Raw genomic sequence first — 13,931 nt, forward strand, 5'->3', positions numbered from 1 at the left:
AACCAGGGTGCAGATTTTAAAAGTGTGGAGTGGAGGAGTGGCCTAGTGGTTCGGGTGGTGGACTTTGGTCCTGAGGAACTGAGTTCGATTCCCACTTCAGGCAGAGGCAGCTCCTTGTGACTCTGGGCAAGTCAGTCACTTAACCCTCCATTGCCTGCCGCATTGAGCCTGCCATGAGTGGGAAAGCACGGGGTACAAATGTAACAAAAAGAAGCGATGCGTTCTTTGATTGGGAGCCAGTGTAGTTTTTCGCGGAGCGGTTTTGTACTTTCAAATCGCCTTTTCCCAAATATGAGCCTAGCTGCCGTGTTCTGAGCGGTCTTAAGTTTTTTAGGATTTTCTCCTTGCATCCTGCATAAATTCCATTGCAGTAGTCTAAGTGGCTTAGTACCGTTGATTGTATCAGGTTGTGATAGGTTTTCCTTGGGAAGTACTGTTTCACGCGTTTGAGTTTCCACATTGAGTGGAACATTTTCTTTGTTGTGGATGCCATTTGACTCTCTAGCCCAATTTAAAACAAATCGGAGAAAGTTTTTCTTCATTCAACGTGTAATTAAACTCTGGAATTCGTTTCCAGAAAATGTGGTAAAGGCGGTTAGCTTAGCGGAGTTTAAAAAAGGTTTGGGCAGCTTCCTAAAGGAAAAGTCCATAGACCATTCTTAAAATGAACTTGGGGAAAATCCACTATTTCTGGGATAAGCAGTATAAAATGTTTTGTACTTTTTTTGGGATCTTGCCAGGTATTTGCGATCTGGATTGGCCACTGTTGGAAACAGGATGCTGGGCTTGATGGACCTTTGGTCTTTCCCAGTATGGCAATACTTATGTACTTATGATATGGGAGAAGATACTAGAGCAATGGGAGCTACATTTTTTATTGGTCTAGCCGTGTAAATGTATGCAATATTTAGGACTGAAATACATGTTTTTTTGTGCTGGAATATTTTAAATCTCTCAATGACCTGAAAAAGTTGGTGTTTATAAGAGGTCTGCAGGGTTGTTGTAGGTCTAGGCCTTTTCTGCTGTATTTGCTTTCTTACCCCCCTGTTTACTAAACCGTGCTGCAATGCCGACACAACCTATTCAAACTGAATGGGCTGTGTCGGCATTAGCACACGGCAGCCTCTAGTATGGCTTAGTAAACAGGGGGGTTAGTTCAGATCTCCTTATCTGTTGTGCTACTCTCCACCACATAATGGTCTAATGAAGGGTAAATATGAGTGCTGTAAAATATATTTAAAGTTTTTTTTCTTTTTTGTAAATTTTCTATAGCACAATATTATCTTGTGTTTCCATAACAAGTGGATGCTTGTAAATTGTTAATTTAAATCTACAAATATATATTTTTTTAAACTCCATGGCATAATGGCACAGGAATTGAGTGTCTTCCAACTGAAAGGAAGCTCAGGAATGGGAGGGCATGGGATAAAAGTGAAAGGGAATATACTCAGTAGTAATCTACAGAAATACGTTTTTAAGGAAAGACATGGAATGGCCTCCCAGTGGAGGTGGTGGAGACTAAGACTGAGACTATCTGACTTCAAGAAAGCATAGGACAAACACCTAAGATCTCTAAGGAAAAGGAAGAGATAGTGGATGGTATGGACAGGCAGACTGGAGAGGACATTTGGTCTTTATCTGCAGTCATTTTCCACATTCAAGAACAAGCAATGAAGATGCGAACACCTTATTGGAAATCCATGGATAATATATATAAGTCATGCAGAAAGCACGTTGCTAAATGTGCTACACAAGGCAGTGCCATAAAATTTCCCCATTAAAAACATCAGCTTGCTATCCCAATACATGCTTAGCTATCTGTGCACACAATTTCTCCCCATATTCCCCTTCCTCACTCTTTTGAATGTACCACAGTAGTATTGGAAGATTCAGTAGCTTGAAGGTTGGAGACGTTCTTCTCCAATGAGAACCGTGGCTGCTACCCATTTGGTAAGCAGGATATTGACACATTAGCAATGGCCACTTCCATCTTACCCCAAAGTTCAAGTCACTCTTGCACAGAGCTGCATCAGAGGTCAAGTTGTTCTGAGCCAAACAAGGATCAGTTCTTTCCCCAATTCTTTCACTGGGGGTAGGGCTGCAGAAAACAAAGGCTAAAGGGGACGGATGGATGGTAGACCAAGACCCGTTTACGGAGGACAGTGTTCGTGAGGCGCTTGCCAAACTAAAAGTAGACAGAGCGATGGGGCCTGATGGAATACACCCGAGGGTGCTTAAGGAACTCAGAGAAGTTCTGTCGGCTCCGCTGACGGACCTCTTCAATGCTTCCTTAGAAAGTGGAGTGGTCCCGGTGGACTGGAGAAGGGCGGATGTGGTTCCTTTGCACAAGAGTGGAAGTAAGGAAGAGGTTGGGAATTACAGACATGTCAGTCTGACCTCGGTGGTGAGTAAGCTAATGGAAACGCTTCTAAAAAGGAGGACTGTGACATTTCTTGAACTACATGGAATGCAGGACCCGAGGCAGCATGGCTTCACTAGTGGCAGGTCGTGTCAGACGAATCTGACTGTCCTCTTCGACTGGGTGACCAAACAGTTGGATGTAGGAAGGACGCTTGATGTGGTATACTTGGATTTCAGCAAAGCCTTTCACACGGTTCCACACAGGCGACTGATAAATAAATTGAGTGCCCTCAGTGCGGGACCTAGAGTAACTGATTAGGTAAAAAATTGGTTGAATGGTAGGAGACAGAGGGTGATCCATAGAGATCCTAGGTGTTTGTCCTATGCTTTCTTCAAGTAAATGGAGCTTGCTCTGAAGAAAAGGAGGTCGTCAGTGGAGTACCGCAGGGATCAGTCCTAGGGCCGGCTCTTTTTAACGTCTTTGTGAGCGATATTGCGGAAGGGCTGTCTGGTAAGGTTTGTCTCTTTGCGGATGATACTAAACTCTGCAACAGGGTGGACACCCTGGAGGGTGTGAATGACATGAGGAAGGACCTAGCGAAGCTTGAGGAATGGACCGATATTTGGCAACTAAGGTTTAATACCAAGAAATGCAGGGTCATGCACTTGGTTCGCAAAAATCCAAGAGAACGGTACAGTATAGAGGGTGTAGTGCTTCAGTGTGCGAAGGAAGAGCGGGACTTGGGGGTGATTGTGTCTGACGACCTTAAAGCTTTCAAACAGGTAGAAAAAACGACGGACAAAGCCAGAAGGATGCTTGGGTGCATAAAGAGAGACATAACCAGCAGGAAAAAGGAGGTGATAGTGCCGTTGTATAAGTCTCTGGTGAGGCCTCATTTAGAGAACTGTGTGCAGTTCTGAAGACTGCACCTATGGAAAGATATAAACAGGATGGAGTCAGTCCAGAGGGCGGCTACGAAATTAGTAAGTGGTCTTGAATGCAAAAATTATAGGGACAGGCTTATGAACCTCAACATGTATACGCTGGAAGAGAGGAGGGAGAGAGGAGACATGATAGAAACATCTAAATATCTCAAGGGCATTTAAGTACAGGAAGAGAGCCTTTTTCAAATGAAGGAGAGCTCTGGAATGAGGGGGCATATGACAAAGTTAAGAGGGAACAGGCTTAGGAGTAACCTAAGGAAGTATTATTTCACAGAAAGGGTGGTGGAGGCGTGGAATGGCCTCCTGGTGGAGGTGGTGGCGTTGAGGACTGTTCCAGAATTTAAAAAGGCATGGGATAAGCATGTGGGATCGCTTAGGAACAGGAAGAATTAGGGGTTACAGAGGATGGGCAAACGGGATGGGTCATATGGCCTTTATCTGCAGTCATGTTTCTATGTTTCTTCTTAACCTGTTCAAAACACCAATTGCCCCTTTGATGCAAAGATTTGAACTGGCATGAGATTTTTAGCTAATAATTTACATAGGACAAAACCAAGCAACAGGAGTAACCAATTTAAAAAGTTGTCTGCTAGCATTCATTGGCTGTCTTGCATCTCTTAGGCTCAAACCGAATCCCACCAAAAGCAAACTCCCTATGAGTCAGCAGAGGAGAGACAATTTTTTGTTTTTCCTTAGATATCAGGGGCTGATGTGATTCCAAGCAGAGAGAGCAGGTAGCTAAGGCACCATAGAAGGCATACAACTTAATATGCAAAGACAGGTTTTGAAAGTGGTGAATGGTACTTTCTGTCAGCAGAGACCATTTTTAGATAGGAAGCATATGGTCAGAGTCATTCATGCATTGATAACAAGCTGCCTCAGATGTCATAATATTCTTTACTGAGGCCTGACATCAGCCTCAGTAAAATGAATACAACTTTTCCAAAATACAGCAACAAGCTTTTAACAGAACAATGACGTTGGACTATATCGTGCTCATTTTCAGTCTCTCTATTGAATCTTAGATAATCTTTTTTTTTATTTCTGAAGTATACTACTCCACTATTTCCATCTGGAAAGCAGATTTTAGCATGAAAACATAAAATCAGCAATACACCAAGCAAACCGAATTTAAAACAAGATGGATCAATATTCAAAATCACTTATCCTGATAAAGGTACCTGCTATTGAGACAATACCTCTGAAGATCCTTACAGATTGCCTCGGGACTATCGGGCAGTGCCTCTGAAGATCCTTATGGATTGTCTCAGCGCTATCCGGACAGTGCTTCTACATATCGTTACAGATTACCTCAGTGCTATCCGGACAGTGCTTCTACATACCGTTACAGATTACCTCAGTGCTATCTGGACAGTGCTTCTACATATCGTTACAGATTACCTCAGTGCTACTTGGACAATGCTTCTACATATCGTTACAGATTACCTCAGTGCTATCCGGACAGTGCTTCTACATACCGTTACAGATTACCTCAGTGCTATCTGGACAGTGCTTCTACATATCGTTACAGATTACCTCAGTAATATCCGGACAGTGCTTCTACATATCGTTACAGATTACCTCAGTGCTATCTGGACAGTGCTTCTACATATCGTTACAGATTACCTCAGTGCTATCCGGACAGTGCTTCTACATATCGTTACAGATTACCTCAGTGCTACTTGGACAATGCTTCTACATATCATTACAGAGAGGACATTGGTCACGTAATTGAATAAGGTGAAATGTGAATAACGACACAAAACAAGTAAAAACGACACGATAAGCAATAAAAAAAAATATACAAAAATTGGTACGGATGGCAGGGGGCCGTCTATGATTATAATTGTCACGTTGATCAGGCACACCAGATTGGTGATAACCTACTTGCCTTGGTGACTGTATGAGACTCCCCCATATCATATTAATTTGGTGACCAGTTGACTTTGTTTCTACCATTTTTTTGGTTGCATATGTACACATTTGTGGTAGAGTACCGCCACTTAGCATTTTGACAGTATCCTAGAAATAAGCAGTGGATTTTCCCCAAGTCATTTTAATAATGGCTTATGGACTTTTCATTTTAGGAAGCTATCCAAACATTTTTTAAACCCCACTAACCTAACTGTTTTTACCAAATTCTCTGGCAACGAATTCCAGTTTTTAATTACACGTTGAGTGAAGAAATATTTTCTCCGATTCATTTAAATTTACTACTTTGTAGCTTCATTGCTTGCCCCATAGTCCTAGCATTTTTGGAAAGCGTGAACAGACGCTTCACATCTACCCGTTCAAATCCACTCATTATTTTATAGACCTCTATCATATCTCCCCTCAGCCGCCTTTTCTCCAAGCTGAAGAGCCCTAGCCGCTTTAGCCTTTCCTCATAGGGAAGTCGTCCCATCCCCTTTATCATTTTCGTCGCCCTTCTCTGCACCTTTTCTAATTCCACTATATCTTTTTTGAGATACGGCGACCAGAATTGAACACAATATTCGAGTTGCGGTCGCACCATGGAGCGATACAAAGGCATTATAACATCCTCATTTTTGTTTTCCATTCCTTTCTTAATAATACCTAACATTCTATTTGCTTTCTTAGCTGCTGCCGCACACTGAGCAGAGAGTTTTAACGTATCATCAATGATGACAACTAGATCCCTTTCCTGGTCAGAGACTCCTAATGTGGAACCTTGCATTATTTATTTATTACAATTGTACCCCGCGCTTTCCCACATATTGCAGGCTCAATGCAGCTTACATAGTAAATATAATTACAATTACAAAAACTTGAAGGAGAATATTATAAGCAGTGACTGGGGTTTTGAGGATAAAAGGTTGAACATGTAGAGGCAAACAACGGAAAGGATAATCAAAAGGAAAAGAGATTATGTAGATATAGTTCGGGTTCCTCTTTCCCACATGCATCACTTTGCACTTGCTCACATTAAACGTCATCTGCCATGTGGATGCCTAGTCTCCCAGTCTCGTAAAATCCTCTTGTGATTTAAAACTTTGAATAACTTTGCGTCATCAGCAAATTTAATTACCTCACTAGTTACTCCCAACTCTAGGTCATTTATAAATATGTTAAAAAGCAGCAGTCCCAGCACAGACCCCTGGGGAACCCCACTAACTACCCTTCTCCATTGAGAATACTGACTATTTAACCGTACTCTCTGTTTTCTATCTTTTAACCAGTTTTTGATCCACAATAGGACACTACCTATGACTCTCCAATTTCCTCTGGAGTCTTCATGAGGTACTTTGTCAAATGCCTTTTGAAATCCAAATACACAATATTAGCCGGTAAGGCAAGATTTACCTTCACTAAATCCACATTGGTTTGTCTCATTAATCCATGCTTTTGAATATGCTCTGTAATTTTGTTCTTTATAATAGTCTCTACTATTTTGCCCAGCACCGATGTCAGGCTCACCGTTCTATGTTGCTCAGTTCCTTATAAATCTAAAACCCTCCTCCCTGTACCAACGTCTCATGCATGCATTGAGACCCCAGAGCTCTGCCTGTCTCTTCGGCCCTGTGCGTGGAAAGGGGAGCAGTTCGGAAAATGCTACCCTAGAGGTTCTGGATTTGAGCTTTCTACGTAAGAGACTTAATTTGGATTCCAGAACCTCTCTCCCACATTTTCCCATGTCACTGGTACCCACATGTACCGAGACAGCCGGCTCCTCCCGAGCACTATCTAAAATCCTAACTAGGCGATGCGTGAGGTCTACCACCTTTGCACCAGGCAGGCAAGTGACCAGGGGATCCTCACGTCCACCAGCCACCCAGCTACTGTATCTACATGCCTACAATCAGTCTAAAGCAAATGTTCCTAGCATGGTAAGCTTTGTGCACTGGGCCCTGAGAAAGTACCAGTGACTCTGCAGTGTACTGAGAAAAAAAGGGTAACGGAGTGCCATGTCTGCAAATGCTGATGCCTACATTGAAACACATCGGATAATAGGTGCCAATATTTCTAAAACATGATACAAATTACTTCTCCCTGAACACAGTGAAGGAGCTTGCTCAATACTGACGGTGCTCAGCAACCACAGAACTGGTTTCTGTGCTTCAGATGTGTAAAGTGTTCTCTGTCAGCTGTGCTATTAAGTGAGACACTATTTCTTCATACCTTTATTGCAACCTCATGCACATTTGCCCGTGAACCAAGCAAAACCTCCTCCATCTCCAAAGAGGACAACATGACCCAGGAGAAAAAGACAGCCCCATGCTGTAGGACCTCAACAGCACCTGAGATCAGCACAGCGACAACAGCAGCAAAGGAACTACAAACAGATCCAGGAGCTCACAGCTATGGATGCTGCTGGCGCATGGTATAAATCTTCCAAACTCATCAGCACTGCTCAGCGGCCATAGATGTTTGTTCTTGAGAGAGAAGGCAGAGTCCCTGAATTACCACATTCATCACTCGGGGATGAACAGCTTGGGAACAAGTTCTGAAATAAAACACCTGCAGTTTGATTTGAGTCCTGGCTGTTCTACTTCATGCACTGAGGTGACACCTGCTTCTAGGCAGGCATCCTCAGCTAGTGGAAACTTACAAGTGCCAATGCAAGGACTGAAATACATAAGTACATAAGTATTGCCATACTGGGAAAGACCAAAGGTCCATCAAGCCCAGCATCCTGTTTCCAACAGTGGCCAATCCAGGTCACAAATACCTGGGCAAGATCCCAAAAAAGTACAAAACATTTTATAATGCTTATCCCAGAATTAGTGGATTTTCCCCAAGTCCATTTAATAACGGTCTATGGACTTTTCCTTTAGAAAGCCGTCCAAACCTTTTTTTAAACTCCGCTAAGCTAACCGCCTTTACCACATTCTCTGGCAATGAATTCCAGAGTTTAATTACACGTTGAGTGAAGAAAGGTTTTCTCAGATTCGTTTTAAATTTACTACATTGTAGCTTCATCGCATGCCCCCTAGTCCTAGTATTTTTGGAAAGAATAAACATAAGTACATAAGTATTGCCATACTGGGACAGACCAAAGGTCCATCAAGCCCAGCATTCTGTTTCCAACAGTTGCCAATCCAGGTCACAAATACCTGGCAAGATCCCAAAAAAGTACAAAACATTCTATACTGCTTATCCCAGAAATAGTGGATTTTCCCCAAGTCCATTTAATAATGGTCTATGGACTTTTCCTTTAAGAAGCCGGCCAAACCTTTTAAACTCCGTTACGCTAACCGCCTTTACCACATTCTCTGGCAATGAATTCCAGAGTTTAATTACACGTTGAGTGAAGAAAGATTTTCTCCGATTCGTTTTAAATTTACTACATTGTAGCTTCATTGCATGCCCCCAAGCATAAACAGACACTTCACATCTACCTGTTCAACTCCACTCATTATTTTATAGACCTCTATCATGTCTCCCCTCAGCCACCTTTAAATAAAGTGCTCTAGGACGACAGCAGGAGGAAATGTGCCTCAAGTAGGAACAGCACCTTTCTGTTGTACAATTACCTTCATTTAGAAAAAAATTTCTGTATGTAAAATGCATGTATGTTTCAACTGTAGATTCCTGAGGCAGGCACTATAGCTGAAACACGGTGACGTGTCGACTCATCATTTCAACACCCTTTTAATTTATGGAATAAAGTGCATATGACTTCTTTCATCGTCCTGGTATTTTTGGAAGAGTTCTGTTGATCATGATACTTCTCCTATTGATCTACAATTTCCCCATTATAATAAAGCACCTCCTAATCCTAATCGCGGCAATACTGTGTTTTCCTCATCAACTCCAACTTCATGTTGCCAGTGGGGACACAGGTTGAATTGGATTTGATTAGCATTTAGGAAGAAGGCACAATGTTTTATTCATTGCTAGTTAGTTGAATTTTGGCTTTACCAGTGGTTACGATTTATTACGGATTTTGCGCGCAACATAACAAGGAGGTCTACTAAGAATAAAAAAATAGGAAAATAGAAAGGAATGCCAATTAATCACAGGAAAGGGAAAAAGATCAGAAAAACAAAACTCACCCCCCTCCCCCCCTACACACACACACACACACAAAAAGCAAGCTTAGTAAATCTTGGCTGCAACACCACTGCCGAGGGATAGATTATCAAAGTGGGCAGGACTGAACTTGAGACAGGCAGCAGGGGCGTAGCCAGACTTCGGCGGGAGGGGGGTCCAGAGCCCAAGGTGAGGGGGCACATTTTAGCCCCCCCCCCCCCCCCCACCGACAGCACCAACAACAACTTTGACCTCCCCCCCCCCCATCGCCTACCTTTGCTGGCGGGGGACCCCAACCCCTGTCAGCCGAGGTCCTCCTTCCTTCGTTCTGTTTCTGAGTTTGACGTAGACTCACAGAAACAGAACAAAGGAAGAAGACTTCGGTTGGCGGGGGTTGGGGTCCCCCGCCAGCAAAGGTAGCAGACGGCGGGAGAGGGGGTTGAGAGGGTCATCGGCAGGGGGGTCCAGGGCCAAATCTACGGGGGGCCCAGGCCCCGTGGCCCCATAGTAGCTACGCCCCTGAGGCAGAGGCTGAGAGAGCATTCCAGAGAGAGGGTGCGGTACAGGAGGACTCTCAGCACCTGGCTGATTCAAAAAATGTCAATGGCATTAGGTATCTTAGAATTTGTATTCTCTTTTGATATATTTGTTATATGCTATTTTTGTTTTACTGAATGTTGAAGTCAGTAGTTTCTATGTATAAAGGAGGGTCTCTCCACATACGAGAATCCACCTGGTGTCCTCCAAAGGTGTGCTCCAGTCAACCATAAGACACCTCAAAATCCTCTACAGTTCTCGTCTTCCGATTCTTATCCTTTCTATGCCGAGTTTACGTAAACTAAAACTAGACTAAAATATCAGGCTGAAAAAGGTTCAATCAGCAGCAGCTCAACCAAGGAACAATGTGATTGACTGTGTTATTATTTCTTGGGTGAGAGTGAATAGATGTTCTTAATTCTACAGAACTTGGCCGATTCCACAAATAATGTTGTTAAAGAAATTGTTGTTAGTCTAGACTTGATAAAAAAAAAGGGGAAACAAATTTAGGGAACACCGATGTTTCCTAATATTGGCCAAAGAAATCTGTTCAAAGCTGAACCCATATAAATGAATAATGAGCACACCAGTTACCAATGCGTATATAGCATAGTCCAGTACTTCCCAACCTAGTTTTCAGGACACATCAAGCCAGTCAGATTTTCACGATCTCCGTAATATGTAGCAGAGAGATCTGTAGGCACATTCATTGGGGACAAACTGAAAATTAGACTAGCTGGGTTGAGAATCCCTGGCCTAGTTTTGAAACGACATAATTTTAAAGAGTCAGGGTATGTACATATTACATGTCACATGTATGCGCATGCCCCTGAAACCTTACCCTCTGATATTCAGAACTGTTTAACCGGTCAGAACATATGCTGACCAGTTAAATAGCGCTTAACTAGCTATCTGCCGATATTCAACGGGAGATAAGCGGATATCCCCACTGAATATCCCAAGTTAGAAGCTAGTGGATAGCCAGTTACATCGCTCGATATAACCGGCTAACCATCAGTTTTTAAAGTTGGTGTAGCAGCCATATTTGGCCATGCGAAAACATGGAATATCTTTGGCCGATTTAAAGATAACTGGTCAAAAATAAACTAGATATTCAATGCCGTTCACCAGAAATGGCCCGGCATTGAATATTCGGGCTCAGCCCTGACTGGGGGAGTTAGCCAGTCTAACTCCCGAAGTCTGAATATTGACCCCTTAGTTTACCCATTCTCCTTCCAGTTATCACCACCCATCAATTAACAGCAAATGAGATTCAAAAGGGAAACAAAAGAAAAACCAGATGCCCCCCCCCCCAAAAAAAAAAAATAAATAAAAAGATAAGAGTTAGGTGCCTTACCTACTGGTTTTTCACAGACGAGGCCATCAGCCATGGCTGTGCACGGATTGGCCTTTAGACCTGCCACCTCTGACCTCTCTAGATAGGCGCAAAATCCGGAATCATTGGGCTCGCCAGGAAGCCACTGCAGGGTTGTGTTGGTGAAGGCAGACATGTCTTCCCAGCCCCAGTACGAAATGTTGATCTTGCGCAGACCCACCCACGGCAGTATTTTCTAGACAAGCGGAAAGACAAAAGTACATTAAACAGTTGGCCAACCCGACCTCCTTACACCACCATTTTCCCTCACATGACGCTCACACGAGCGGTGAGTTCTGCTGTTTTCCCTACTCATCCCCCCTTTCTTCATCACGTTTTGGCACATGTGACAATTGCCCCCATTATCTTCTCAAGTTCCCCGGCTCCTGGAATTCTTCTCTAATTCTTCTGTCCTACTTTGGAATTCTATCATCTTCCCAAATATTATACTCACATGTCAGCTGCCTCCTACTGTTTTAATGGAAAAGCAAACCTCACATACAGACAGCATTTAACGCATGTTGTACCTATGGAAAGTAGAGCTTACAAAATAGTGCGGGTATATATGTGCATGCAATTACACACACCAGCATGAGCTCAAACACATATATGTGCTCTTCATGTACACATGCCTGGTGGTGCAAATTTGAAGGAGCAAACAGTATGGACTAGATTGAGTAAGTAACAAACAGTATGGACTAGATTGAGTAAATAAAAATCCACGCAGAGCGCTATTCTACAAACAATGCTGTGAGTTATGCGCCATTTATAGAATAGTGTTTAGAGACGATTTCCACGCCAAACTTTGGGCGTGAGGATTTACACCAACTGAAACTAGGTGCGGATCCCCGGTATTCAGTAATATTGCACGCACCTTTAGTGAACGCCCCAACCCGCACATGCCCCTCCCATGACCACACCCCATCTTGAGTTGCACGCTATAAGATCTGCACATGAATCTTTATAGAATAACACTTAGCAAGATATGCACCCAAATCCAAATCGATGCTAATTAACGGCGATAATTGATTAGCACCCAATTATAATTGGCTCATTAGTCAATTTAGTGATGCACACACCTTAGAATGGTGCACAATTTTGTGAACGTAAATTTGCACACCATTCATTGAATCTATGGTTTATGCACATACTTTATCAACTATCCCCCAAATTCATATATGGCGCCTTAAGCTGTGCGTGCTAACTCGACCACATAGCCAAATTGCGAGCACAACTTAACAGATTAAGCTAATTAGCACCGATCATTGGTACTTAACAAGCAAATAACAGAAGTAATTGGCTTTAATTGGAATTTACACAAGCAACAGAAGTAATTGGCTTTAATTAGAATTTACACACAACTTTCTAGGCATATTCTACAAAGCGATGCACGTAAATTCTAATGCTTGCAGTTGAAAATAGGGCGTGGCCATAGACGTGGAATGGGCGAGCTGTGGGCATTTCAGAAAACTATGTCCACTATTATGGAATACACCCGATTTGTGTCTAACTTAGGGTGCAGGTATTTAGGCCTGGTTTTAGGTGGCCTAAATGGGTGTGTCTAAATTTTACTTGCTAGATCAGCGTATGAGCATATTCTATAAACAACGCCTAATTTTAGCCATAGTTGACAGAATCATGCTAACCATATGGTTTTTTGGCGCCAATGTTTAAGGCACCATATATGTGGTAACGGTGGTTAGCATAGCTAGGTTTAAAAAAAAAGGTTTGGCAAAGATCCTGGGGGAAAAGTCCATAGTCTGCTATTGAGATGGACATGGGGGAAGAAGCCAGTGCTTGTCCTGGAATTGGTAGCATGGCCCTGTGTACATACACACATGAGGGAAATTTTATATAGGCTTTTTAAGCATATATGCAAGCATTGAACCTGCTAATAAGTGGGAAAGCGTGGGGTATAAATGTTACAAATAAATAAATATATATATATATAAGAAATGAAATAAAAATATAAATATATCAATAAAAAGTATACACACATAAAATGCACTTACAAAACCACCCCTGCCTAAAAACACACGAGTGACAAAAATGTGGGTACTTTTATGCCACTCGGGTATAGGATGTTTGGGATGGATTTTAACGTAACAGAGAGAGGAAACAGAGTGCAGACAAAGTCCAAGCAAAAAAAACAGCACAGAGGGTCTTTAAAAACAAAAGGGTCACAAAACTTATATATTAAAAAAAACTTTTAATGATGAAATTTGATTGAAGAGAGACCCGACATGGGCCGTGTTTCAGTGCTACCGCACCTGCATCAGGGGTCACACCAATAATGAGGAGTCTTATACAGACAAATTCAGAACATCTGTTGATTTTCAAAGTTGTCTATAATATATTCCTTCCCTTTCTCAACGGCACCACTTTAGCCACAAGAGAACCTCCGCCAACATGGCCAAGTTTCGTTTTCTTCCTCAGGGAAGAGGTTCAGCTACAGAACATACATGCTCCTGGATAAGTTTGAACAAAATGGCCGCCATGTTCTTCTCAATAGCGGACTATGGACTTTTTCTCCAGGAACTTCTCCAAACGTTTTTTTAAAACCAGATATGCTAACCACCATTACCACATCTTCCGGAAATGAGTTCCAGACCTTAACTAGTGTGCCCCGATGTTACATTTACCCAGTCAATATCGGGGTAATTGAAATCACCCATTATTATTGTTGCCCAGTTTGTTTGCGTCCCTAATTTCCTTTAAC

General features: G+C 42.5%; 1 protein-coding gene across 1 annotated transcript in view; it reads right to left on the bottom strand.

The window, feature by feature from the left end:
- The window catches only part of ATRNL1 (attractin like 1), a 1,590,902-nt gene that overhangs the window by 1,003,486 nt on the left and 573,485 nt on the right, over positions 1-13,931 (bottom strand). Inside the window, 1 exon segment of the mRNA XM_030202658.1 lies at positions 11,195-11,408. Coding sequence (XP_030058518.1) covers positions 11,195-11,408 — 214 coding nt within the window.

The sequence above is a fragment of the Microcaecilia unicolor genome, chromosome 5, assembly GCF_901765095.1.
Source record: "Microcaecilia unicolor chromosome 5, aMicUni1.1, whole genome shotgun sequence".
Lineage (NCBI taxonomy): Eukaryota > Metazoa > Chordata > Amphibia > Gymnophiona > Siphonopidae > Microcaecilia > Microcaecilia unicolor.